Source organism: Acanthaster planci, linkage group LG20, assembly GCF_054643075.1.
Source record: "Acanthaster planci isolate LZ-2023a linkage group LG20, COTS_SCS, whole genome shotgun sequence".
Classification (NCBI taxonomy): domain Eukaryota; kingdom Metazoa; phylum Echinodermata; class Asteroidea; order Valvatida; family Acanthasteridae; genus Acanthaster; species Acanthaster planci.
This window is the reverse complement of record NC_141796.1, coordinates 10,281,271-10,305,727: the sequence shown is the minus strand read 5'-3', so window position 1 is coordinate 10,305,727 and position 24,457 is coordinate 10,281,271. Positions and strand designations below refer to the sequence as shown.

Genomic DNA, 24,457 nt, shown 5'->3' with positions numbered 1-24,457 from the left:
GCGCGGACGCTCAATCAAAGAAATGATTCTAAAGGAATACTTTTGTTTCTCTCGTTTTCCATTCATCACGTGGTTGCCAGAAGACGTCGTCATTGGTTACAATTTAACATGAAGGGCATGCATCTTACATTCCTCGGTGAATGTCACCGTGATCATAATTATTGTATTTTGTCGACTTTTGGGCACCAAACTGAAATTTAAGTCATGGACTAGTACGTAGGATACAAAAATGGAAGAGGAGCGAGACGGTGGGTCCTTCTGGGACATTGGCGAGCCGCGGAAAGTCTTGGAAAGAATTGAGAATGGACAAAGGTGGGAATAATTCATTACGTTGAGGCAGAGAAATCAAGGTTGTCTTACGCGTAAATAAGAATGTCTGAAACTAAACAGGCCTATTTTGTTGACAAACAATTTTCCTTATATGTTAATCACATCGCAGTCTCATGAAAATAGAATGTCTTGGTGTATCGTCATGTTAGTCTGTTAATGAGTTTACACGTTTTCTGCATTTTTACTGGTGTAGGTCATGTGATGATTTAATGGGTATGATTCAGGAACGGGCCGACGTGGAGTTGAGATATGCCAGGAGTCTGAGACAGTGGGCCGCCAAATGGGACGACGCTCTGAGAAGGGGTGAGAGAGTAATATGCCCCTTACCGTAATCAACGATCAGCAGAAGGTTGAACTGACTGAAACAACTTCCATTAAAGAGCAGAGGAATGATAAATCTACTTCTATTCTATAAAGGACAGGCTGGACTGAGACCTCAGGGTTAGCCTTTATAGTCTATTTAGTAGGCATCCAGCTAGACTTTATCTATGCAGTGCCTGTCCCGAGCAAATGCACCCCTCATCGGTTGAAAAGAGCCATGTTTGTCACGTCAGGAGTGTTCATTTTGTTGGTAGCGATGCGACTGCAACGCTTGCGATTCTTAGTCGTTTGTGAACCAGCGATGTGCCCTCTCTTGGTCCAGCTCGGAGCCCTTAATGGTGTTTGCCGCCACATGGCAAAAATGCTGTTACCATTTTTAACAAGCCACATTACTGTAACTGAAATATGGCAAGCCCGTTTCACCGCTTTTACGGTAAGGCATCGGTGGTTCAGCGGTAGAAATCTTGCCTGCCATGCAGGAAAACCGGGGTCGATTCCCAGTCGATGCAATATCTTTTTAGGCAAGGTAATTTACAAAATTGCCAAGTCGCTCACGCTAAGAGGTTTTGAGAACGATTAATATGGTCGACAAGACTTAGGGAAAGGAGAAAGGTGACTGAGAAAGGGGGTTTTGAGTGCCCAAAATGTACACTCCATCCATCATACGAAAGTAGTAAAACGTAATTTCTCCTCCATGAATGGATAAACGATACGTCAATTACATGCAAATTTTAAAGTATAGTAAAATGCCAGCCAAAAGACAGAAAAAATATATGAACTCAAATGCATGGTTGGCAGTAAGGAGATTCCGTAGTGTAGCGGTTATCACGTTCGCTTTACACGCGAAAGGTCCCCGGTTCGAACCCGGGCGGAATCATTGTTTTGATGCTCTTGTGCGTCTTAGCTTCGGAGGCTGCTACTTCATTTTTTGGCAATTTTCTTTCTTGTGTAAATGTTACGAACAGGCCCAGAATACGGGAGCGTGCAGACCGCTTGGCGTACGATGTTGCAAGAGGCTTCGGCAGTGGCAAAGATCCACGAGGACTGCCGATTGAGGCTGACTGGGGAAGAGGGGCCGTACTTCAACGTGTACAAGTAAACTCCTTTACGAGAAAAGAGCCAACGAACTGAATAAACATGACATTTAAACAGTTTTGTACTTTGCTCTTTCACAGGCCACAGTTTGAGCTAAAATTATCAGATACTTGAAAACAACTTAAAGGTCAGCATTTTGCAAAGAAATAGAATTTTAAAGTGTTGTTAATAAGAGACCAGTTCCACACTAAAACTACGAATTACTCGCTGCATTCCCCCAAACCAGCATCTTCAAAATTCGACAGCCAATACACAGCTCACGATGACTTGAAATTGTTGTCTTCTTAATACCCAGATGGAAGAATGACCATTTTCACTGCCTCGGGACTGACGGGCTCAGTGAGACCCAACAAGCTAGACAGGCGTTCGCAGCTGCTCAGAGCGAATACGCAAAACTTCTGTCAAAACTCCGCCGCGCCAAAAAGGTTAGAATTTGCTTTCCTTTCCCCATTTTTTTCCTCAAATTTTTAGGAAGTACTGCGTCGCCATTGGACCATCTCAGGTTTCAATATAGTGGAAATGCCAAGTGGAAAGCCTTCTTTGTCTTTGCAAGATCGTAGTACTCTGCAAAATGCTGAACTATCCAACTGACTTCACTGGTTTTTAATAAAAATGTGGGCTTGGTACCTTTCTGAAATTGACCCAAGGGCATCCAAACTTCAGTGTATTTAGGCCTAGTACTCAAAAGCGTAATCCACACTTACGGATACCGCGGCTGGTGTGTTCCAAGACGCCTGATTCCGCAGTCTTTCTGTGGTTACATTTTCTGGGAATCGAACCCTGGTTTTCCCGCTTCTGCTTCCCTCTTGATTTCGGTGACTGACAGGGGTGAGATTAGGCCCACTTTGTTCTTCAGTCCTTCTTGGAACTTCGTGCGCAAACGAACGCGACTCCGATCAGTCCAAAATCACTGCAGAGAGTGCAGCTTTATAGGCTCATAACGCCACTCTGTATTTGTCTCAATGATGTCGCCCCATCACCCTCTGAATACTCTCAATAGTCAATCTAATAATAGCCCCACACAAACTGTCTAGACGCCCTTCCAGTTCAATGATCTTACAGGTGCACTTTGTTTGATAGTGCAATGCCATATGCAGCAAGGTATGAGACGGAGAGAACCCCACCCCCTGCTTTGTGTTGGTCATTGTCTCGCAGGAATCTGGGGAATTCCTTTCAGACATCTTAGGGGGATGTGTTAAGTAACAATAGTCTGGAATGTGTATAGGGATTGGACATGTTCGGGGGGGTACCCCTCGGTCTCATTTCTTGCTGGGTATATGCAATGCCGATCATTTTTCACCAACAATAGGTATCTCGACCCAAAAAACAGATTACCGCCTCACTGGATCTGGGCGGCTGGGGCAGACCCGGAAGACATGAACTGATGTACCTCAGAAGTTAGTCGGTGCAGTCTTCCAATTAATTAAAAGTAAAAGAGTTGATCATTTTGGTCGAACAGGACGACACGAGCGTGTTTTAACATTCTAAGCCCGTATTTGTAGATACATATGTCGATGTGCACAGATTATTCAATTAACATCCAAAATAAAATGGTGCCAGCAAGTCGGGAGCTCCCGGGGGTATACATTTGTATTTAAATATAACTTGCATCGGCCGCGCCGGGAATCGAACACGGGCCTCACGAGTGGCGGGCGTGAATTCTACCACTGAACTACCGATGCCTATCAATGCTTGCCTCGTCATCTCTGGTTTCCTTTTTTTTTATTAAAACGAGTAAAACAAAACAACGTATTCGCCCTTTGTCTTTGTGCTGAAGAGAAAAAAGTGATTTCGCCCAGATTCACTTACCTTCTCTTCTGAGATTTCATTATTTTTCATAATTTTTTATATTCATTAGGAAAAGTCGAGCTTTCTTTTTCAATAAAAGTAAAAGAAAGACTCTAAAATTTTCGTTAAATGCATCGACGCAGAGCTACAAACAAGATGAGGAAAAAGACAAAATGCTGATTCTGCCTGGGTTCGAACCCTGGACCTTTCCCCCCATCTTACTCTTTATAATAGAAATTTTATTGTAATGAATTTTTCAAGACGAAAGGTCAAGTGTCCTTTCTTGTAAAGGAAGGGAAGCCGCTAATATTTCGATTAAATGCAAATGAGAAAATGCTTAAAATTCTGTGACTATGTCGAGCCCTCAAAAATCAGTCTTGAAAAAATAATTTGATTCCGCCCGGGTTCGAACCGGGGACCTTGCGCGTGTTAGGCGCACGTGATAACCACTACACTACGGAACCAACATGCTTAATATTTTACCTGTTGAGTTTCTTTGAAATCAGCGGCCTGCAAGTTTTCTCAGTGCTCAGTGCAGAAAACTGTAAGCAAGAATTCTGCCACTGAACCACCGACGCCTGTTTATCTTTTTTCCTCCGTTTTTTCCTCTTTTTCTGGATAAGAGCGAGTTACACAAAACAACTTATAATTCGCCCTGTTTCTTTGTGCTGAAGGGAAAGATATTATGAAGAAAAGGTAGATTGTCCTTTCTAGAAGGAAAATGGAAGCCCTCAAGATTTCGATAAATTGTAAATAGGGCAAATATTTTAAATTCTGTAATTATGCATAGCCCTCAAAAATCAATCTTTGAAAAGTTAATTACACACAGATTCAAACCGTCGACCTTTCGGGTGTGAGGCGAACGTGATAACCGCTAGACCACGCGTCCGTCGATGTAGACCGACATAATATTTCAGTACAATTTCTATTATAATGAATTTTTTTACGAAGAAAGGTCAAGTGTCCTTTCCTATGAAGGAAGCCCATACGATTTCGATAAATTGGAAATGAGGAAAATTTTTCAAATTTTGTGATTATGTATAACCCTCACAAATCAATCTTTAAAAATTTGATTCCGCCCGGGTTCGAACCGGGGACCTTTCGCGTGTGAAGCGAATGTGATAACCGCTACACTACAGAATCCGCAGATGTCTGTGGAATCTGCATAATGTTTATTCATAATAGAATTTCTATTAATTGACTTGGTTTTATGAAGAAAATGTACTCCTTTGCTGTAAAACCAAAAAAAAAAAGACCCTAAGATTTTGATTAAACGCAAATGGGGAAAATATTTAAAATTCTGTGATTATATAGAGTCCTCTAAAATCAGTCTTTAAAAAACATGATTCTGCCCGGGTTTGAACCGGGGACCTTGCGCGTGTGAGGCGCACGTGATAACCACTACACTACAGAATCAACCTACCTGCTGTTTCATCTTTTGTGTTTTTATGAAATCAGCGGCCTGCAAGTTTTCTCAATGCTGAGTATAGAAAACAGTAATTTCGAAAAAAGTTGAGGACGGATACCGGATCCAGAACCAAGTTTTCAGAGAAACTTGTATTAATTTGGGTGTTGGGCAAAATATTGAGAATGTTTTCATGTGTACTATTTCATTGAATTTTGAGTAAAACAAAACAACATATTCTCCCTTTTTCTTTGTGCTGAAGAGAAATACGTGATTTTGCCCACATTCACTTTCTTTGTCTTCCGGGATTGCGCTAATATAAACATTTTTTTTTTTTTAGGAATAGGCCGAGCTGTCTTTCCCAGTAAAAGTAAAAGGAAGACCCTTAAAAATTTCGTTAAATGCATTTATGCGAAACCAAAAACCCAGATGAATGAAAAGACAAAAAGACTGACTCCGCCCGGGTTCGAACCGAGGACTTTTCGCGTGTAAGGCGAACGTGATAACCACTACACTACGGAATCCGTTGATGTACATCTGCATCCTCTTTATAATAGAACTTTTATGATAATGAATTTTTTTTTATGAAGAAAGGTTAAGTGTAATTTCTTGTAAATGCAATAAGTCTTGTGCGAATTAAGTTTGACCAAAATTTGGCACACTGAGTTCTTTAAATTCACGTGAGCATAACAACTTGAATTCTCCATACCAAAACCACTGTTGCTATACGTTGTGATTCGGGGCAAGCTTTTGCTTAGTTACATAAGCATGATAAGAGAAAGATTGAGGAAAATGTTTAAAATCTGTGATGGTATATAGCTCTCAAAACAAAAACCAATCTTGAAAAATTTGATTTCGCCCGGGTTCGAACCGGGAACCGTGCGCATGTTGGGCGCACGTGATAACAGCTACAGTACTGGTTGAACCTACTTGCTGTTTCACCTATTGTGGTTTTTATGAAATCAGCGGCCTGCAAGTTTTCTCAGTGCTGAGTCTAAAAAATTGTAATTTCGAAAAAAGTTGAAGACGGATCAAGAACCAAATTTTCAAAGATATGTCTTTAAATTCAGGGGAAGGGAAAAATGTTGGGAATTTTTCATGCAGTATTTGTTTGCCTTTCCGAGAGGAATGGCTACATATCAAGGGCTTTTGGAGGGATGGTAAACTGATATAGACCTCAAAACATCGTTTTTGTTTACTTCCATTATTTTGAACAGGAAGAAAATAATTTGCATCGGCCGGGAATCGAACCCGGGCCTCCCGCGTGGCAGGCGAGAATTCTACCACTGAACCACCGATGCCTGTTTGTTTCTTATCTACGTTGTTTTCCTTTTTTTATTAGAACAAGTAAAAACAAAACAACATAATCACCCTTTGTCTTTGTGCTGAAGAGAAAAAAGTTCAGCCCAGATTTACTTTCTTTCCTGTCTGGGATTTGATTTTAATTTTTTTATTAAGTAAAATTGAAAGAAAGCCTCTAACATTTCTGCTTCATGCAGTACTCCTCATCAGATGACAGAAAACAAACAAAAACTTTGATTCCGCCCAGATTCGAACATTCGCGTGTGAGGCGAACATGATAACGGCTACACTACGGAATCTGTCGATATAAGTTATAAGCGTCGTTTTTATAGTAGAATTTTTATTATCGTGGATTCGCTTTTAATAAAAGAGCAGGCGGAACGTCCTTTCCTGTAAAGGAAAAAAGAAGGACCCTAAAATTTTGATTTAATACAATACGAAAATTGATTTCAATTTTGTGATTTTATTCAGCCCTTAAAATTTGATCTTAAAAAATACGAAAATGCTGAGGACGGATCCAGAACCAATTTTAGAGGGAAACCTGTTTCAATGTGGGGGCAGGGCAAAATGTTGGGATTTTTTAAAGTAGTATTTCATTGCCTTTTCTGGGGGAATGGCTACATTTCGGGGGCTTTTTGCACACTTTGGAAAGGAGGGCAAATGAATATAGAACAAAAAAACATCGCCTTTCTCTCATTTAATTAAAATAGATTTGGCTTTTTAGACTTCTGAGATTTTTAAAAGGAAGAAAACAATTTGCATCGGCCGGGAATCGAACCCGGGCCTCCCGCGTGGCAGGCGAGAATTCTACCACTGAACCACCGATGCTCCTTGAAAAGTGAGGGAAAGTGGACTGTCATATGCATGTATGACTTTTTGATAGCAGCTGTAAAAATGTTGACTCAGCATATCGGCCACGGATAAGCAAGTACATGTACATCGTACAGTACATCGAGCTGTCGGCACCGAAGCCTTGTATAGCGTATTATTATAAGACAGTCGATAACGGGTATCACATTATAACCCCGTCCGGCGGAAACATAATTGAAGCCTACAGACAAAAGAAAATTAACCCCTTTCAGACTTTTTTTCATAACGCACTCGATCATACCCCTGGATTGCATTTAAACAAAGTTAAAATGCAAATAGGCCTATGTGTAAGCCTTCTTGTCTGTTGTCAGTGCGTTCATCATAGATAATTGTCAATGCTGCTAAACTTTTTCGGTGATGCTAACTACTGTGGTTATTGTCTGGAGTGTTTTAGAATATCATACGTCCATTTCTTTCGTCAAAGTTTCTGCTTGAGTACCAAAAGTTCTGAATTCCGTAGGCTTATTACAACGCAAGCTTTGCGGCTTACAAAGCCCGGCGCTTCGCTGACGAGGAGGCCTCCAATCCGACCGTCAGCCCTGAAGCAAGCTGGAAACTCCGGGAGAAGGCAGACAGGTTGGCACTGGAAAGAGAACGACTGAAGCAGGTGTATCTCCGGAGGGTGATGGTCTGCAATGTAACAGCCAAAGAAAGATACGTAGAGGTACGCACGCGAGGTTTGTGTTTGTCACTCATCTCGAACAAGACATAATTCGTCCTCATGCAAAAACCACCTTCCAAATGCGTCTTTTTTGCTTTACAGGGTTTACAGAGTATATTTATACACTCGCTCATATATCAAGTCGAATCCAACCCATGGATCACTTTGTTCCGATTGCTTCTCACTGACACTGAACATGAACCTAAACCGTATCACTTTGATATTTATAGAGTATGACGTCAGTATTTAACCGATGGCAAGGATTCGAGAGAGAGCGACTGGAGTTCATCCAATCGCAGCTGCAGCTCTTTGCCAGGGACCTCAACACTCACTCCAGGACTGGGTAGGTCAATGAATTAAATTGTATGACGGAAAACTGTAGGTTCTCGATAATGTGTGCTCATCTGTTGCTGTTTGTTTTGGAGAGGGGTGCCGAATGAGATAACTAATAGAGTTATATATAAAAACAAACTTTCAAAGAGACGGACGTTGTGTTTGTCGATAGACAAACACGAGCTGTTTCGGGATCCTTTTTGGGTTTGATAAAAATGGAAGATGGAAGGGGCGGGAATCCAACAGCTGTCGATAAGTCCGCAGTTCAAATTTCTATGGGACCGCTACCCTCCTTGCTACAGGGTAGCGTGACAATACATACAAGGCTTCCCCACCGCCACTTGTTTGACCTTTTGCCAACACTGCGCATTGTGCGCAATTATTGCGCGTCCACGCACACAATAGTCAATGGGTTCGCTTGATTAGCTTACAAGGGTAAGTCAAACTTACACGAGAGCGTTCGTTTAGCCATCACGTGATCTTTGTGCCTGACCTGGTGTCAGCCACCCCTACCCCAGCTGGCGAGCGGGTCTCTGGAGGCTGCCCGAGTGTAATGATGTCACGGATGGACTGTTCGAGCATGGACGTACATGGTGGAATGTGGCGGGGACTTGACCTTTTTACCAGAATGCCTTGGAGAATACACTGCCGCGTTCCCTTGAGTGTAACACGGTTCTTCTCTACCACAAAAATTATTGTCTGCTGTTGTCAAGCGTTCAACAGTGCACTGCACCTGTCGTATGTCTGTTTTCCGCCTTTCATTTGGTCCCACGAAGCTACAAAGAGACCAAGAACGACACCCTGAAGTAAGTTTCCAAACTGGGAAACGCAGCGTAAATTCCTTTTTCGTTTAAACTATCTGCATCTTTTCAAGGATAAGCCAAGTGTACCAGCGTATCCTCAGTCAGGTGCGACGGGCAGAGCCAGCTGCAGACGTGGAGGAATGGGGGCGCAAATACGGCACAGGAAGCAAAGCTAGCTGGCCCAAATACGAGGTCAGTTTGCAGGGCAACAGTCAGTCCAATGAACGATTTCAAATGCTGGGGTTTTAAGACGAGGACACGTACATTGATATCTATGTTTCCATTTCTATAATTGTGAATGCCCAGGAAAATATTTGAATATGGCATTTGAGGTTTAAGAGGAGCGTATTTTCCAACAAAATACCATTTTTATATTAAAACCAGTGGAAGGAGGGGGTCATGCACAGTCACTTAACAAAAAAAAAAAAGAATACAAGGTCAAGTTTCCAGAAGAGCTGACGACCAAAACCCTCTTTCCTTTCCAGGAGATGGATCCCAGAGCCTATCAGGCGGATGTGGAGCACTACCCCCATCGTCATCACACTCGTCAGCAAGGCGCTGCGTTCGCTATGACGGACGAAATGACCGACGAGTAAGAAACCTACTCGAGGAATGAACAGTGATTTGAAGGGGGCACAATTGTAGAGTTAGAATAGTTGGCTGTTAAATTCAGAATAGTTAAGGCATTATCCTTTGATATGTCAATGTGTTTTAACAGGTTTACAACGGATGACTTTGATTCTGAAGTGGATGCTTTCCGTCACCACGCCCATCGAGAGGGCCACACTCATCGATATTTCAACAGGCCCTACCGCTCCCATCAACACGAGGTTCAGCACTTTTCAGGGCAGAGGCACCCCCCAGACCAGTGGGACCAGCCGGGTCATCAGCAGCGACCTCCAGAGCTCCGCTACTCACAGAACGAGGATCTCAGTGAGAGGTGGTTGAGCGAGCGCTGGCAGGGGCTTGGAGGGAGAGATGGTGGCAGCCGGTGGGATGAGACGGCGGAGGCAAGACACAGGGGACATCACACGCATCACTATGACAAGAATCATGACAAAGTACTGAGCCAGTGGACTTCACATGACCACCGCAATGACCGAAGAGATCATTATCAGAAGGGTCAGAGGCCAATTGATAGGTTTCGTGAGCACATGGATCATCAAGCAGACCCTAGCTATCAGCATCACCACACAGAGGAGAGGTCTAAGCAACATGATCTTGATAGGCCATCTGGTCATCACCATGAACGAGGCCCATCAATCAGCATTTACGATACAATTGGCACGTCCGAGAGTCAGGAGGCTTACATCCAAGACAACCACCCATCATCGACAGTGAAAGAGTGGGCTGGTGGTTACCATGAAAACTGGAGTGAGGAAAGTTCAGTTGCTGGGCAAGAAACATCTTCGCCAGAAGGTAACTTAAAATCATTCCCCCAAAAGGACAATCATTTGGGAACAGATTCATTTTTTAATTTTATCAACTCCGTGTGATACCGATCTACACCATCAGGAAAATGCACTCATTTGCTAGGCTCCCCTCGAACTATGATACATGTATTTGTAAAATGAAGCCGAGAGGAGTGGCGGTTAAGTGTCTTGATCTGGGGCAAGTTGCCTTGGAACTCCATAAGAGGTCACCTCGCAACCATAAAAAGCAATACACTTTGCAATACATTCTTCCACAGATGCTTATTTCGAAAAGCACAAGCTGGGTCAATCACAGGCGAGCCATCCAGGATTGGCATCTTCCCATACAGAAACTCAGATTCCAGGGCCCAAACCAGACCAGATACACACTCAGACAGCTCAACAGATGCCCAGGCAAGTCACAGCACAACAGACCTCTACCCACCAGCAAGAACTACATTCACCGACAGCCACCCACACCCCACAGCAAGCTCCAGAGCAGGCCCCGACAGAGACCACAGCCCGGACCTATATCGAGAGGTGGAATGGAGAAGCTGAGAGGGCAGCTGCGTTGGAACAAGCCAGACAGGCGTTGCAGCCGAAGGAGGGAGAGCGATTGGTGAGGGTGCTCTATGACTTCAAGCCTGCGACCAGGGACGAGATGGCGCTGAAACAAAGTGAGCACTGTTAATGTTGAACTTAAAACTTCTTCACTTCTTGTTCTGAAAATTAATAGTCTGAAAGGAGACTGTACCGACCCTCAATTCTTCAAGCACAAGCCAGGTTGAGCTCCATTTTTAGTGTGCTCTTTCAACATCTTTCATGAGAAGCAATTTTGCTCTTAGCAGAAAATGTGACTGAGCAAGCAAGCAGTGTAGCATTTGATACCCTGTTAAGGCGCGCATTGCTGTCTGAAGCGCACGTAACAGGTACATTCAGAAACGTTGTTTATTCACTCCATGCCATTTTGTCGCACACCAGGTGAGTATCTGGTACAGATCGGCAACCACCTGAGCAACGGCTGGGCCTACGGTAGAAAGGCAGGTGCCAGGGGTCACTTCCCTGCCAGCTACGTCCAGTGATGGCTGCTCAAATCTACAGAATCGGCACACAACTCTGTATTAGCGAAGGATGTAGTATCGTGCACTTTGCCACGCGTTGAGGTTGTTCGACAGTGTAACAGGCAAAAATTAGTCACAGCGTGGCCACATTTTGTGGATGGGGCAAAAGTACGACTGACACGGATACAGCGGGTAGATGGGAATAAAGAAAAGGGGATTGGGGGTTGGGTTTATAGGGCGTAAGCTACACAGCGACATATTTCAACGACCCCTCCCCTAAAAGGCGTGCATAGTGGAAGGTCTCAATATCTGTTTGGGCAGAGAAACAACTTTATAGGGCCACGGATGCATATTTCCAGGAATTTGTTTTTACACGGGTCCTAGCACAGCACATGATCAGTGCAGCTTTTAGTGGCAATGCAGCTAAGACCGAAGCAGAGTGGTAGCCTTATTTCCAGAAGTTGTGATTAGGAGTTTGGATCACTTAAACCATGATCAGACATACACCTGTTTCACCACAAGCAAGAACCCGCAATTCTTCCATCTTCTCGTCAAGATTCTTACACAATTTATTGTACATCACCTCAACGTGAAACTGACACTGAAGCGTCATACATTTTACCACTGACTACATTTTAACCTACCTGTAAAATGCAAAATTTGCGATAATATTGAAAAAAGTACTTTGAAGAACAGATATCTACAAGCAAGCTTCCGATCAGTGTTTTGGTAACAAAATGTGACGACAATGCCTTTGACAACTTCTTTGGAGTACGGCCTTGAAAGGGACCCATTCAATTGCTTGTTAAATTTGTATTTTTTGGTTACAGTGAAATAATAAAACACAGTAGACTGAACATGACTGCGCAATAACAATCACGTATGTACAAAAAAACAAAGTAATGGCATTGTCATTTTGGAGAGGTGGATGCCAATACCCGCCCCGAGCTGCAGTGTACCCCCAATTGGCGAAGGAAAGACAGGTGGTTACAAGCGGATTCTTGCACGCGTTCAGTGTGAACACAAAGACCATACATACCGAAGTAAATTAGTTACACGTACTTAGCGTGCTCCACGTCAAACGCGCATATACTTCCGCACCTCATGGTGCGTCTATGCGGCGAGTACCAAAAACGCACGCCCTCTTTTGTTCCGCTCAGAGCGGATACAGGAGTACTCCCCTCAAGCTATCAGTACATATGGCTAGTATAGCCTGTACCCAATGTGTCTACGCCTGTGTTTTGATTTCTTTCTCCTGTAGAAGTTGGTAACAAATATGCCAATATGACACAGAGCAGTAGAAAACACCTGTGAAAGAGCAACTGCAGTAAAACTCTTTTCTTGATGTGACAGCAAGTGCTATAATATGGCTGCAGCTGCCGGCAATGATGAATAAAACTAACTCATCCGAAGCCTAAGAAGCCTATCAAACCTACTTTCAATGTACAGGCATTTATGTCAGGAAGCTAATAGCCAATTTGTAGAGTGAAACGATTTCCGCGCCTTCTCTTAACAAGGTTTCCAGACTATTAGAAAAAAATTATTAATTACAACAAAACATAATTGACATAAAGTCTACCCATTAAGTGTTCTGGCTGGATTTCTTCTTCAGACGTTCCCTCCAGTCGCCCTGGATCATCTCGAAGTTGGCATTCTTTGTCGAAAGACCACTGCAAAGGGGGAAAAAGAAGTAGAAACTTCTGAAAATAGAACAGTTAGACTCAGAACATATTTGGAGGTCTTGTTACACGTGCTGACTACTCTGACCAGTATCTCAATACCGTGCACGATATGGGGCCGATGGGTACCCCCCACGTCTAATCCCTATACACACTCTGGACTATTGTTACCTAACACATCCCCCCTAGAATTCTGTAAAGAATTCCTGAGATTCCGAGCAAACAATGACCAACACAAAGGCGGGGAGGTCTCTCCGCCTCATATCTTGCATCATATGAATATCTCATTTACACAGCACACTCCTCTCTTCTGCTCAATACTCTTCTGAGTCACTGCATTCCCAAAATGGCAGAAATACAAAAATTTCTGAAATCTTTCCTCAGCAATTTTTATCTAGTATTCCAAGACCCAAAACCTACAGCAGGTGCTTCAAGTATGACAGAGCCTGATGTCCATTCCTCCACCACCCAATCCCTTCCTGGGTTACCATGATCCAAGATCACCGAACTATAGAAGTAGCTTGCTGACCCACCAAGTTTTGCTTGTCTCCTATCCCATCAGTAGCTGCCAAACTTTAAAATCTGGCTACCCGACGTCGCAGTCCATGAATGTCTAGAACTGCCGCCAGCTGCCTGTGACTTGCTAGGACATTCAATACCCTGTACTACGCCTCCCCATTGATACCTGTTATATCAGTCCCACCAGGTTTAAAATTTAGAACTTGGAGAACACTGTATGATCCCATTAAAGGTGGGGTTGTATGAGTTTGAAAAAGTTCCCCGAGCAACCTAATGCATGCCTTTACCAGTACTGAAGTCAAGTACTTGGCAAGTACTTGACATGTTATCAAGGACTTCAGAAGCACTCCAGTCTCACCATGAGCCATGAGCTACACGTGTAAGACTAAAACAAAATTGATTCCTTTATCATTCAGCCTCTTAGTTCTCAGTTCTTGTGTTGATTAGTGGACAATGTTTGTGAAGTACTCGTGGAGTACTTGGCTACAACATTGCTGGTTCACTTACGTAGCCATCTGTTCCTTCTTCCACTGCTCAATTCTCTTTTGGGTCGCCACGGTGGGGTCCTCATCTTCCTCTTCCTCCTCTTCATCGGCAATCTCCTCCCGTTCCACCTCCTCCTTGATCTGCTGCCACTTCTGGACCAGCGACAGCGGGAGCTTGTTCTTCTTGCTGGTTGACTTTGTCTTTGTCTGAAAGAGCAAAATAAAATGAGGCGATGGAATCAATATTCCTGTTTTCCTAGGTCAGCTCTAAGCCTGAGCTTGCTTTTCAGTCCTTTACTCAAAGAAGTTCTTTAGGACAGACCTTTAACATAATGATGTCATGCATTCTTCACACGTCCACTTTTAACACCATCCATCAACGCCCTAGAGGGAAGTGGACGTGTCAGCGTGACGTCATTGTGTTTTAGGTGTGTTCCATGATCTCATCTGCTCAAGAATTGTCCTTGCTGAAGAGTTGCTAGCAGTTGCCAGCAAAAAGTCATGTGATCCACGTTGATTGGGACTGGTTCTCAACTGCTGTTGGCTTCAGCTCAAAAACTTCAGAAGTTTCAGATATGTTCCTGCTGCATACCTTCTCTTTCTTCTTTTTTGTCTTTGCTACGGGTTGCACACTTGTTGACGATCCCGGTAGTGGGGCAGCGGAGACAGCCGACTGTACAGTGTATGGGACTGGAGCTGTATAACCAGGGTCTGCAGCAACACTTGGACCACTGCTGATGGTAGAGGAAGGGGCGGAATAAAGCACCTGCGGTTTGCCGATGATAGCCGTGCCCGCTGAGGACACTGTCGTCGAGGTTGGGAGGTCACTGGGCATGCCCGTTAGCATCTCGGACCCCAGGTGGGGCATGGGGAGGGGTGGGGGCGTCATGGCACGTGTGCTATCGCAGGCACCTCCCTCGTCGTCCTGGGGGGGGGGGGGTGGGGGGGGGGGGGTGGGGGGGAGGGGCGGTAACTCAGGGCCTGACCCTGATGGAAGTGGTGGGGGAGGGGAGTCCGGAAGGGGTGGGAATAACTCTGTGCCTGGGGGAGGAGGAGGGGGTTTGACCTTGCTGGATGGGAGAGGGGGGTTGGGCTTTGACGATAGGGAAGGTGGGGGTGTGGGTTCAGGGAGGGGTGGAGCTGGAGTGGCAGGGAGGGGTGGGGCAGGTACTACGTATTGGGCAGAATATTTTGTGTAGTCCACAACCGGTGGTTCTGTGTTGGAGGTAGTGGCTTGAAAAGTGTTGTACGCTGTGGACAAGTGTCAAAATAATGATAACGGTTATATGTCTTTGAGAGAGATTGTACTAGGATTGAAACGTCAGACCCTCCAACCTTTTTTGATTATAGAAAATGACAGTTTGAATAAGAAAACAATCATGTTGTCATCAGTTACTTAAGGCCAAGCCTGTCATCTAACAGAGTAAATGTATTCATACCTAGAATGTGAAATTAATTTACCTGGGGCTGGAGTAACGTCATGTACTGGGGGGACCACTGGTGTCGCAGACTGAATATACTTCCCGTGTTCCATTCCTTCCATCAACGAGGCTTGGTTGAAGAGTGACCGGGACTCCGTCTCGGCCGCTGTGGGTTTGGCCACCCCCTCTTTTCCGTCCTCTGGAACCCCCGCCTCCACAGGGTAGTCCCACTGCGACACGCCCGTCTGAATGCAGGTGTAGTAGTACTGCTTGTGCTCTCTGAGATCGGAAAACACCGGGGAAAGAGAAGTCGGCACGTGTCAACAGTTGTGATAAAAAAGGAAAGATTTTAACTCAGTTTCTCTCATAAAACCTGATGGGAGAGAAAAAAGAGATGCACGATAAAAAATGACTGGCATCACACTGACTTATTTCAAGTCCTGTTACCCTGTTGTCTTCACAGCTAAGCACAATGAGCCGACTACCAACCATACCGTATTCATAGTAGGATTTCCATTGGTAACCAATTTTTACGGAGCACACCGATGTGCCAAATATACTCTGTGCCAACTGAAAAGAACATAATCTGACGCTGGCTGGTAGATGGTCAACACTACTTAGCTTGCACCTTGTGAAAACGAATCAAACTTAATGACCAGGCTTTGCAATATTTTAAACATCCAGTAACTCAAAACAACAGGTATTCACGTTAACCAATACATGTACAAGGAAAAAACCTGCAAGTTTGGAACATCAAGTCAGGTAGACTGCTTGACATTCTGTTTGCATATATCTGTATACATCTATCTAGTTAATCAGCACAGCAGTCATTCATGAAAAAAAAAGTGGCCACTGGACTATGATAAAACAAAGAAGAAAAAGAAACGGGTAGAGTTCTGTAACATCTTCAATTCAGTGGATATTAACCCCAGAAGTAAACAAAAGCCACCACTGACCAAAAACAAGCCAGTGGTGATTTCATCTTTTAAAAATCCACTTTCACAAAACAAGCCATATTTTATTCCAGTCATCACAATTCAGCTCTCTACTTGAAGAGCCTAACATCTTTATCCAATACTACGATCTGACATCAAACACTGAAGAAAATGATACCAATTATGAACATAATTCCATAAAATGGTGACATTATTTTGTAAAAACCGACTGTTCTTTACATCCATTGATAAGAACCAGATGGACAACAAAAATATCAATGTTAAGGAAACAAAATTGGAAAGATTTTGTCACTGACCGCTACCGAATCCACTTGGCGTTCCACGTCAGCACCTTGTAGGTTCCAAGTTTCTGCTTCCAACATCATCGCCTGTCAATTTGTTGTTCCGTCGACGTTTCTCATTCGAGATGGAGGGGCAGACTTTACTTACAGTTTGAACCAGTGCATTTTTTCTTTTCGTTTCCTTTTTTTCCCCCCTTTAACTTTTCATGCAGCAAAAAAAATCATGATTCCCATCCCTACTTCCTTTGTTAGATCTATCTCTCACTGGAATCTTACAAGTAACTGAGAAGTTTGACAGGTGCGTTTTCCAAAAGAAAAAATGTCTTGGCATGCATTGCTGATACCACGAGCAGGTTTTGATCCACAAATCTTTTGGGCAAAACTGTTTCACACCCTCACACAAAGTGGAAAAACAGTGACACATCAAGAGATAGAGTTGGCAGAATGAAAACACAAAAACATGACATAAAGACAGCATTTAGAACATTCAGACTTGGAGAAAATAAACGCCAAACGACAAGATACACAGAGAATCAAACAACAAAACAGACAGATCCACATTGAGAAATGAACAGCAACGGAAGGACACAAATATTGAGGGTGAATTGAATAAAACAAGGAAGTAGGGTGGGCTATCTTTAGAAGTAATGCTGCATTTCTTTCAACAGTCAAATGATCGTCTTGCTCTTGAGACGTTGAGAATAGTGCTCAGTGAGCGAGTTAGAATTTAAAGGACAAGTTTAACGGGACTCCGATGGCTGCTTTGAGTTTGGATCTGGTATCCTTTCATTTCCACATCGCACACAGGAAGAAGTCTGGGTGGGTGGCCACACTGGTCAGGTACGCCTCTGTTGGCAAGACTCATCACCATTCACAGAACACACAGACATCCAACAAATTTCCAAAAACAAATCCAGTTTGCAGTGGGGGGTTCAACCAAACGGAGGACCCCCCGGCCATGTCCAGAGGGCTGGCACAGTTTTTCAGTTGTGCGAACATTTTGGAGGGTTTTCGGTTTTTGGAAAAAGTGGGAGGAGTTTATGGCATCGTACCTGTCCCAGTTACAAGACCAGCCCGGGGGCGCGGCTTCCATTTCATAGCGCTGGAACTCCCAATCAGCCGATTTCAGGTGGCGGAGGAGGTTTTTGGATTCCAGGGAGCCTTCTCTCCAATCCTGGACCCGCATCTGTTGCAGTGAGAGTTGAGGAAGACAACAAATTGATCAATTATCTAATTGATTCAGACACAATGGAACAGGTGAATCAACTGGGAGCCCGCTAAACACAGAAAAGTATCCTCCAAATAAGTAAAAGGGCATGACTGCCTACTTCATAACACTGTAGCTCAGACCACCAGCTTGCTTTCATTTCCCATAAACTAAAATTGGCCCACTTTGGGAATCCTCTCCCAATACAACAAGCCATGCTTATCATTAACTGACCTCTTTTTCAATGAGCATGATGTGGAATTTGGTCAGGTCTTTCCTGGAGATCCCAAGGAAGCCTAGCTTGCTGTCCAGCGTCGATGCCATCTCAGCTATCTCTTTCTGAAAATTCAAAGCACACTCAAAACTCTTACACCTGATATTTTCTTACAGCGATTCTAGTCATTTAATAGTCACCGACACTGCTCTGCTTTGTTGCGGTTCAATGGCTTTTGCTCTCCAGGCCTGAGTTGTCACAGATCTTGACAACATTCATTCACCTCGTCAAATATCGAAAGGACTGATTCTATGGCACAGGCATTGGTGCTAAGCAAAAATGAATGCCTTGTTCATAATGCGGCTTGAAATTGCACAAGGGTCTACGCTTGTGGCTGGATCTGCTTCCCACTGAGCTGTATGTCATTTCAAGCGAGAGCCACATGTTTCAGGCGAAGCCTTTCCTGGGCAACAGCAAGAAACCATTCAGTAGTGATAGACACCACATAACATAGAGTGTAATGCTACCAACAGAATTGGAAACCATCACTGCAGTGGCACAATGCTCGTGGACAGGCAGTACGCGCGCGTTAAATGCCTCTTCGACCAACAGGGTGTCGTGATTTGCCAAACGCACGCGCGCGTCAAGCTGAAGAATGTGCGTGTGAGTGTGATGCCACTGCAGTTAGGGCGTCATATTGGATTTGTCTATTGGCTGGCCGGAGGACCAACTTTCTTCTTGTGCTCTGTACTCGCCAGCTTCTTGAAGTGTGCCTCAGTCGCAGATGAGGACTGTTCTTTCAAGGAACACAGGGCTAACGAAAGAGTCTTCAAAGATTTCTCTTTGCTGCTTCTCACCTTCAACTCTGCCTCCTCCTTAGTTCTGTTCTTGGTGATGAGATCTTGGAGTTCATCATCGCACTGGGTGCTCTTGTCGCTCGTTTCCACCGAGGACTTCTTGCTGCTACGGAGGTTCTCCATCCTCTTCTTCTTGATGGCAAGGAGGTTCACCTCTCCTTTCTCATCTACGCAAAATGCAAAGAGGACGGAAATTGAGAGTGTGATGATGACGGCATCAAAGATTGGATAATGATGGTGATGGAAATCAGGTGATGGCGGTGGAAGTCCGGTGTTGGTGTGATATTTACAGTAGCGGTGGTGCTGATGTCATCATGAAAGTGACAAATAAATGTCATGTAACGAGTGTGACCAACACTGACAGATTCACATGATGAGAAGAGTGAACAAAATCCGCCTCAACACACTTCTTAGACTGACCGGGTAAAGTGCTTGTTCGAAATCAAGGTCTCTCAACTTTTTATTGCAAACACAGGGTTATTCGATACCCACCGTAAATATCAAGAGGCACCGAGGCTTTACGTTTCTTTTCGGGAACCAATGGGCTTGCTGTTCCCTCAGATTCCAGCTCTCTCAACTCAGCCTGAGAGAACAAAAAAAGAAACAAAATGCAAAATTTCCACATCAGGTTATCTCTGAGAGAGAAGTTTCGCGTGCTACAGAAGATAAAGACATTGATGTTTTTGGGCAAAGAGTCTTTACTTCATTATTTGACTCCAGCCATAGTTCCAACTTTGTTTTCTGCCCACTAAGGGAGATAGTTATTTTAATATCCACACGTCCACGAATCTTCGGAGTTCTTCGGAGGAAAGCACTAACCTTCCGTCTCTCCAGGGCCATTTCCAACTGCTCATCGATGTCCATGTCCTCATCTAGGCTGTCAATAGCTCCCTCCCCATTGGTTGATTCTTCTACCTCCTCCACAGGCGCAGGTTTAATCTGACCAATGGCAGCATTGCTGTCATCTGATCCAACCTCTGCACCATTCTCTGTTCCTGGCAGGGTGTCACCCTTCACAAACATGGAGTAAGCCAGTTTCTTTACCTCGGGCTTCTGTAATTCAAACCCCTCCACCTCGATTTCAGGTTCCGGCGAGATGTCGTACTCAACTGTTCCCGAGCCGTACACTGGCATCTTTGTCTTTTCCATGCCCTCCTCCTGTGAGTTGCTCTGTGGGAATTCCTCCCCACTATCTTCCTCCTCTTCTTCGTTGTCTTGTTGCACGGCAACAGCAGCATCTCCAGGTGCCTCAGCGGCACTGGCTGCCACATAATCAGCTACACCAGTGGTCGCTTGGTGGTCATAGGACTGCCCAGCTAGCTGCTGATTGGCTCGCCGGAGGACTTCGGGCATTTCCCATGTGACTTCACTGGTGACAGTGTTCCAGTAGTAGACGCAGTTTGTTGCTTCATCCAACAACTCCTGCCACTCGTTCATTTCAACTTATTACAAAAAGGAAAACATCTATGTTAAAAACAAGGAATTTAGGATGTTTGTGTAAAAGGTTAGATTACTCCAAGGCAATCAAGACGATGCAACACACTCACGAATCAGCTTGATCTGTCTGGCTAACTTGGTGGATATTAAGATTTTTGTTCACTAATCTAGTTGAAGTTCAGACGTGTCCACAAATCTAGCAGATATCGTGTCCCCTGATCTAGTTGAAGTTCAGACATGTGTCCACAGATCTAGCAGATGTCATGTCCCCTAATCTAGTTGAAGTTCAGACGTGTCCACAAATCTAGCAGATGTCGTGTCCACTAATCTAGTTGAAGTTCAGACATGTGTCCACAGATCTAGCAGATGTCGTGTTCACTAATCTAGTTCATGTTGCGACAGCATCATTACTTCATACTTTCACTCTTTAACCACATGTGATGTAACACAGAAAGAAGCAACATACCTGCTTCACCATTTGTTGAATCAGCCACTATGTGTTCGCCATCCACAAATCCGCTAGGTGTTGATGTCACATCGCTGGTTGATTCCACAGCTTGGTTCAGCCCCACATCTTGTCGGGCGTACCCCTGGGAGGTGTCATCTGCAGTTTGTTTACACAAGGCTTCGGAAGTTTCACCAGATGGGCCCGGAGAGTCGATTCCATCTAGTGCGTCAATTTCCTAAATGCAGAGAAGGAAAAACCTTTTTGTTTTACGGGACACTCATTGGGGTTTCGGCTGACAACTTTAAATAACAGTCAAAATTAAGACCAGCAAGTCCCACTGCCTTAATGTCAGACCTGCAGAAGACACTGGGACAGTGACATGACCTGGTGCATGCAGGCTCTGTCATAATAAACTGGCTACAGCTGAGAATAACACACACTTGTATAGGAAGCCAGTGCAGCCGCTAGACAATGGCTTTTAAAGGTACATGTGTTATTATAAGCCACAGCTGCAACAAATGGACACAGCCTGTTCATCTAACGAGATGTCGGGCTACACTTTAACCCTTCTTTGGTTTTACAGCACAAATATGCACAAGTGCCCACAGTCACTCTCTTGTATGTGTTTTCTACATAGAACACAAGCATGCACAGGTTCAGCGCGTACACAGTTGGTTGCCAGCACAAAATGACACAGGGTCTTTGTGCAGTCCTCTTCACTGCATTTGGTTTACTGCACAGATATGCACATGAAACAGTGAAGCACAGTTGTTGGGCAGCACAAAAGTGCAATCTGATATTCCTGTGAGGGACCGTTGGTGCAGTGCACAACACAACACAGCTGTGCTTCTTTGAGGTGTTCACCAATTGACCCAAAGAGTGACTTCAGCATTGGAACACACTAACTGGTGCACACGATCAGCCTCTCAAATCTCTCAGTTTGATGAAAAAACTGCTTTGCGTACAGTAAATTTACATTCAGTGTTACTGTTAGTCACAGGCAGACAAGTTTTGTTACGCAGGCAACAGGGAGAAAAATGGTCTGTACTTACAGCCAGGAAATCTGCAACTTTGGCATCGATTTCATTCTTGGGTTTCCCACTGTCTCCTTGAAGGTTGAAAAAAATGACCATCAGAATGCATTATCACCAATCAATGGGGGTACATGCCCTGGGCCGAGAATGAATATGCAAAGAAAGCAACCAAAGGCTAGATGATTTGAGCCTGACCTCTGACCACTGACTCAAGTGCTGCCGAATAAGCAGGACTCCGTATGGAGTTTAGCACTGTCTGGCAATGGAGCGCAGCATAGAGAGGTTGAGTAGAGGCAGTACATGATACAGTGCATTCCACGGAAGGACTCCGCACAAGATCCAGCATCGACACAGTATGGAACCCTGAACCAATTTGTAACTGAATGCGCACAAAAATATAGCATCATCCCTGCATCTTCGTAGGGCTGCATGATGCTCACAGTATGATGGTTTCCACCAACAGTGCGGCCTACTTGTGCAGGGCTACATGTATTACTGACAAAGAGTGTTTCTGCTCAAGGAAACTCAACCGAGGACCAGTTACAATGACACACAAACTTCATGACAGCTTGGCTTGTCACCATTTTTTTACTCATTATTTCCTGTGCATGAAATATTTCTTCGCTTTGTATAGTTTCTTCGGAATCAGCCATGGTCATGATAATATTCATGAGTAAATACCTCCTCCTTGTTGACTGTCTTGGCTCTCCTCATCACTGTCGCCATAGTGACCGAGAAGACCACTAAGTGGATTATGACCTAAAAGACACCCCAAAAACCAAAATGCTTGAATGTAGGATTATTTCCACTGGAGTTTCCCTTGTTTTGCGAGAACTGTTTTCAAACAAGGTCACATCACGCAATGGAGGAATTGGTCTTATGTTACATGTAAATTGAGCATGTTTAAAATGTCGGTTTTTCACTGAAAAACTTCTTTGAGTAACGCCAAGGTCAATGAGGTAAAGTCCATACATTGCAGTTAGTTCCAAAATTCAAAGCTTCCGAAAAGTAACAATGGTACCCTACCAGGTTGGTACAAACGTATATGGAGCCGCAGGCAACAAATTATTGAATAATCTTGTTTTATCTAGAGTAACCCCAAGTTGACATTCTTGGCCTGGATGCTTTCCTACTCCTCTATAACCCAAAACAGCACAATGAACCAAGGACGCCTTGCCACTCAAAATACTGCAGAAGGTGGCGTTGGGGAATGAATAATTCATGGATTAGGGGAAGCTACACATGTAAGTTTAAACTGGGACTAAAGGTGAACATACCAATTTGGGGTCGGGTGGCCTCTTGAAATGTTGACCCAAAAGCTCCTGATGGGGAAAAAAAACCTTCATTAGGCCATGAGACTGAACATCCCGGATTTCCGTCCGGACAATTTTGAAAACCCATGAGGCTTTTTTCCTTTAGGCTAGCGCAAGTAGTTGGTGTACATACCGCACATTGACAGAGAGTACGCGTCCATGCAAAGGGAAACAACCTTGAAAGTAGACTGGCTCTGAATCCTTCTTGCATCACGCCATTTGTACTCAGGTGCACTACGAACTCTCAAGTTACTTTGCAGCCATTTTTAAACCCTTCCCGACAACGGGAAAAACAACAATTTTCTGAAATAATAACTTTTTTTGGCAGCTGTTTCAGCGGTAGGTTATATGCGGATGGTGGATGGATATTTATTCTCAGGGCCTTAAATCACAGATCCACTTATACAATGTTCAGAATTAAATATATCAGAAATATATACCTTTTTTATAGTTCCAATCTCCTACAACTAATGTGATTAAGAAATTGAGTCATCACAGGGTGCCCTCTTACCAACTCCATCTTTTCTGGTTGAGGATGCAGAGCCGATCTGTAGCTTGGTTCGTCGTTTGGGAGCACTCTCAAAGGGTCGCTCTCGTTTCTTTCCCATGGCTAGTAAAGAGACAATAGGGGCCTAACTGTAAGACGTTGTCATGGAAATTTCCCACTGAATAGCTGAAACTGGATGGACATGAGCTGATGAGTGAAGGGGGCATAGGCCTGGCCCTAGGCCAAATAATCACTACAATTTAGTACAAATCATGACTTAGTGCGTAGCCCTATTTCACAGCCGGTCGTCGTCGCGCCCCCGATGACACTGACTGATGAAGTTTGACTTTGAGCTTTGTTAATCGATGTATTCACAAGGCCTACACCTCATTTCATTTCTTCCGAATTTCATTTACTGAGGTGCCTCGAATATCAGACAGTTATCTTATTAAATATAAATTATTACCAAACGATGAATTTACCCCAAAATATCTATTACACCACACACTTCACTGCGACACGCTGACGATCGTCCTACATGCCCTGAGCTTCTCTGGATCGCTGCTCCTCTATGTCCTCGAAAAGTTGCCTCTTTCATGCATTGAGCTATTTCATTGGTCAGATGGGATATATGTTAAAATATCAACCTATCAAAATTTTTGTATTTAATAAGAGCGTCTTTCATGTCTTTACGATATAAAAGAAACTTGTTATGATTCGCTCAATTTTTTCTAACTC

At 44.0% G+C, this 24,457-nt stretch overlaps 2 protein-coding genes and 7 non-coding genes across 10 annotated transcripts; 2 read left to right on the top strand and 7 right to left on the bottom strand.

The window, feature by feature from the left end:
• The first annotated feature begins 69 nt into the window (after positions 1–69).
• Positions 70–12,238, top strand: LOC110974988 (uncharacterized). The gene is made up of 11 exons (XM_022227003.2): positions 70–312; positions 524–633; positions 1,617–1,746; positions 2,042–2,171; positions 7,572–7,775; positions 8,003–8,115; positions 8,980–9,100; positions 9,394–9,500; positions 9,627–10,327; positions 10,599–10,997; positions 11,302–12,238. Exons 1-11 carry the CDS (start codon positions 230–232, stop codon positions 11,400–11,402), a joined length of 2,199 nt encoding a protein of 732 aa, XP_022082695.2. The 5' UTR covers positions 70–229; the 3' UTR covers positions 11,403–12,238.
• Positions 1,456–1,528, top strand: Trnav-uac (transfer RNA valine (anticodon UAC)). Its single transcript has one exon. It is a non-coding gene; the product is annotated as a tRNA-Val (tRNA).
• On the bottom strand, positions 3,926–3,998 carry Trnav-aac (transfer RNA valine (anticodon AAC)). The gene has a single exon. It is a non-coding gene; the product is annotated as a tRNA-Val (tRNA).
• Trnav-cac (transfer RNA valine (anticodon CAC)) lies at positions 4,605–4,677 on the bottom strand. The gene has a single exon. It is a non-coding gene; the product is annotated as a tRNA-Val (tRNA).
• Positions 4,878–4,950, bottom strand: Trnav-cac (transfer RNA valine (anticodon CAC)). Its single transcript has one exon. It is a non-coding gene; the product is annotated as a tRNA-Val (tRNA).
• Trnav-uac (transfer RNA valine (anticodon UAC)) lies at positions 5,391–5,463 on the bottom strand. The gene has a single exon. It is a non-coding gene; the product is annotated as a tRNA-Val (tRNA).
• On the bottom strand, positions 6,170–6,240 carry Trnag-gcc (transfer RNA glycine (anticodon GCC)). The gene has a single exon. It is a non-coding gene; the product is annotated as a tRNA-Gly (tRNA).
• On the bottom strand, positions 6,999–7,069 carry Trnag-gcc (transfer RNA glycine (anticodon GCC)). Its single transcript has one exon. It is a non-coding gene; the product is annotated as a tRNA-Gly (tRNA).
• On the bottom strand, positions 11,927–24,358 carry fnbp4 (formin binding protein 4). Of its 2 annotated transcripts, none has more exons than XM_022227000.2 (15): positions 24,202–24,358; positions 23,744–23,842; positions 23,197–23,241; positions 22,601–22,678; positions 21,938–21,993; positions 20,904–21,120; positions 19,820–20,442; positions 19,493–19,583; positions 19,001–19,167; positions 18,164–18,268; positions 17,775–17,908; positions 15,526–15,764; positions 14,657–15,315; positions 14,087–14,271; positions 11,927–13,051 (listed from the first exon to the last, which is right to left on the bottom strand). In XM_022227000.2, exons 2-15 carry the CDS (start codon positions 23,838–23,840, stop codon positions 12,964–12,966), a joined length of 2,784 nt encoding a protein of 927 aa, XP_022082692.2. In that variant the 5' UTR covers positions 23,841–23,842; positions 24,202–24,358; the 3' UTR covers positions 11,927–12,963. The 2 variants fall into 2 exon arrangements, with proteins under 2 accessions (XP_022082692.2, XP_022082693.2); XM_022227001.2 differs by having other exon boundaries at positions 24,186–24,284.
• Positions 24,359–24,457: the final 99 nt, after the last annotated feature.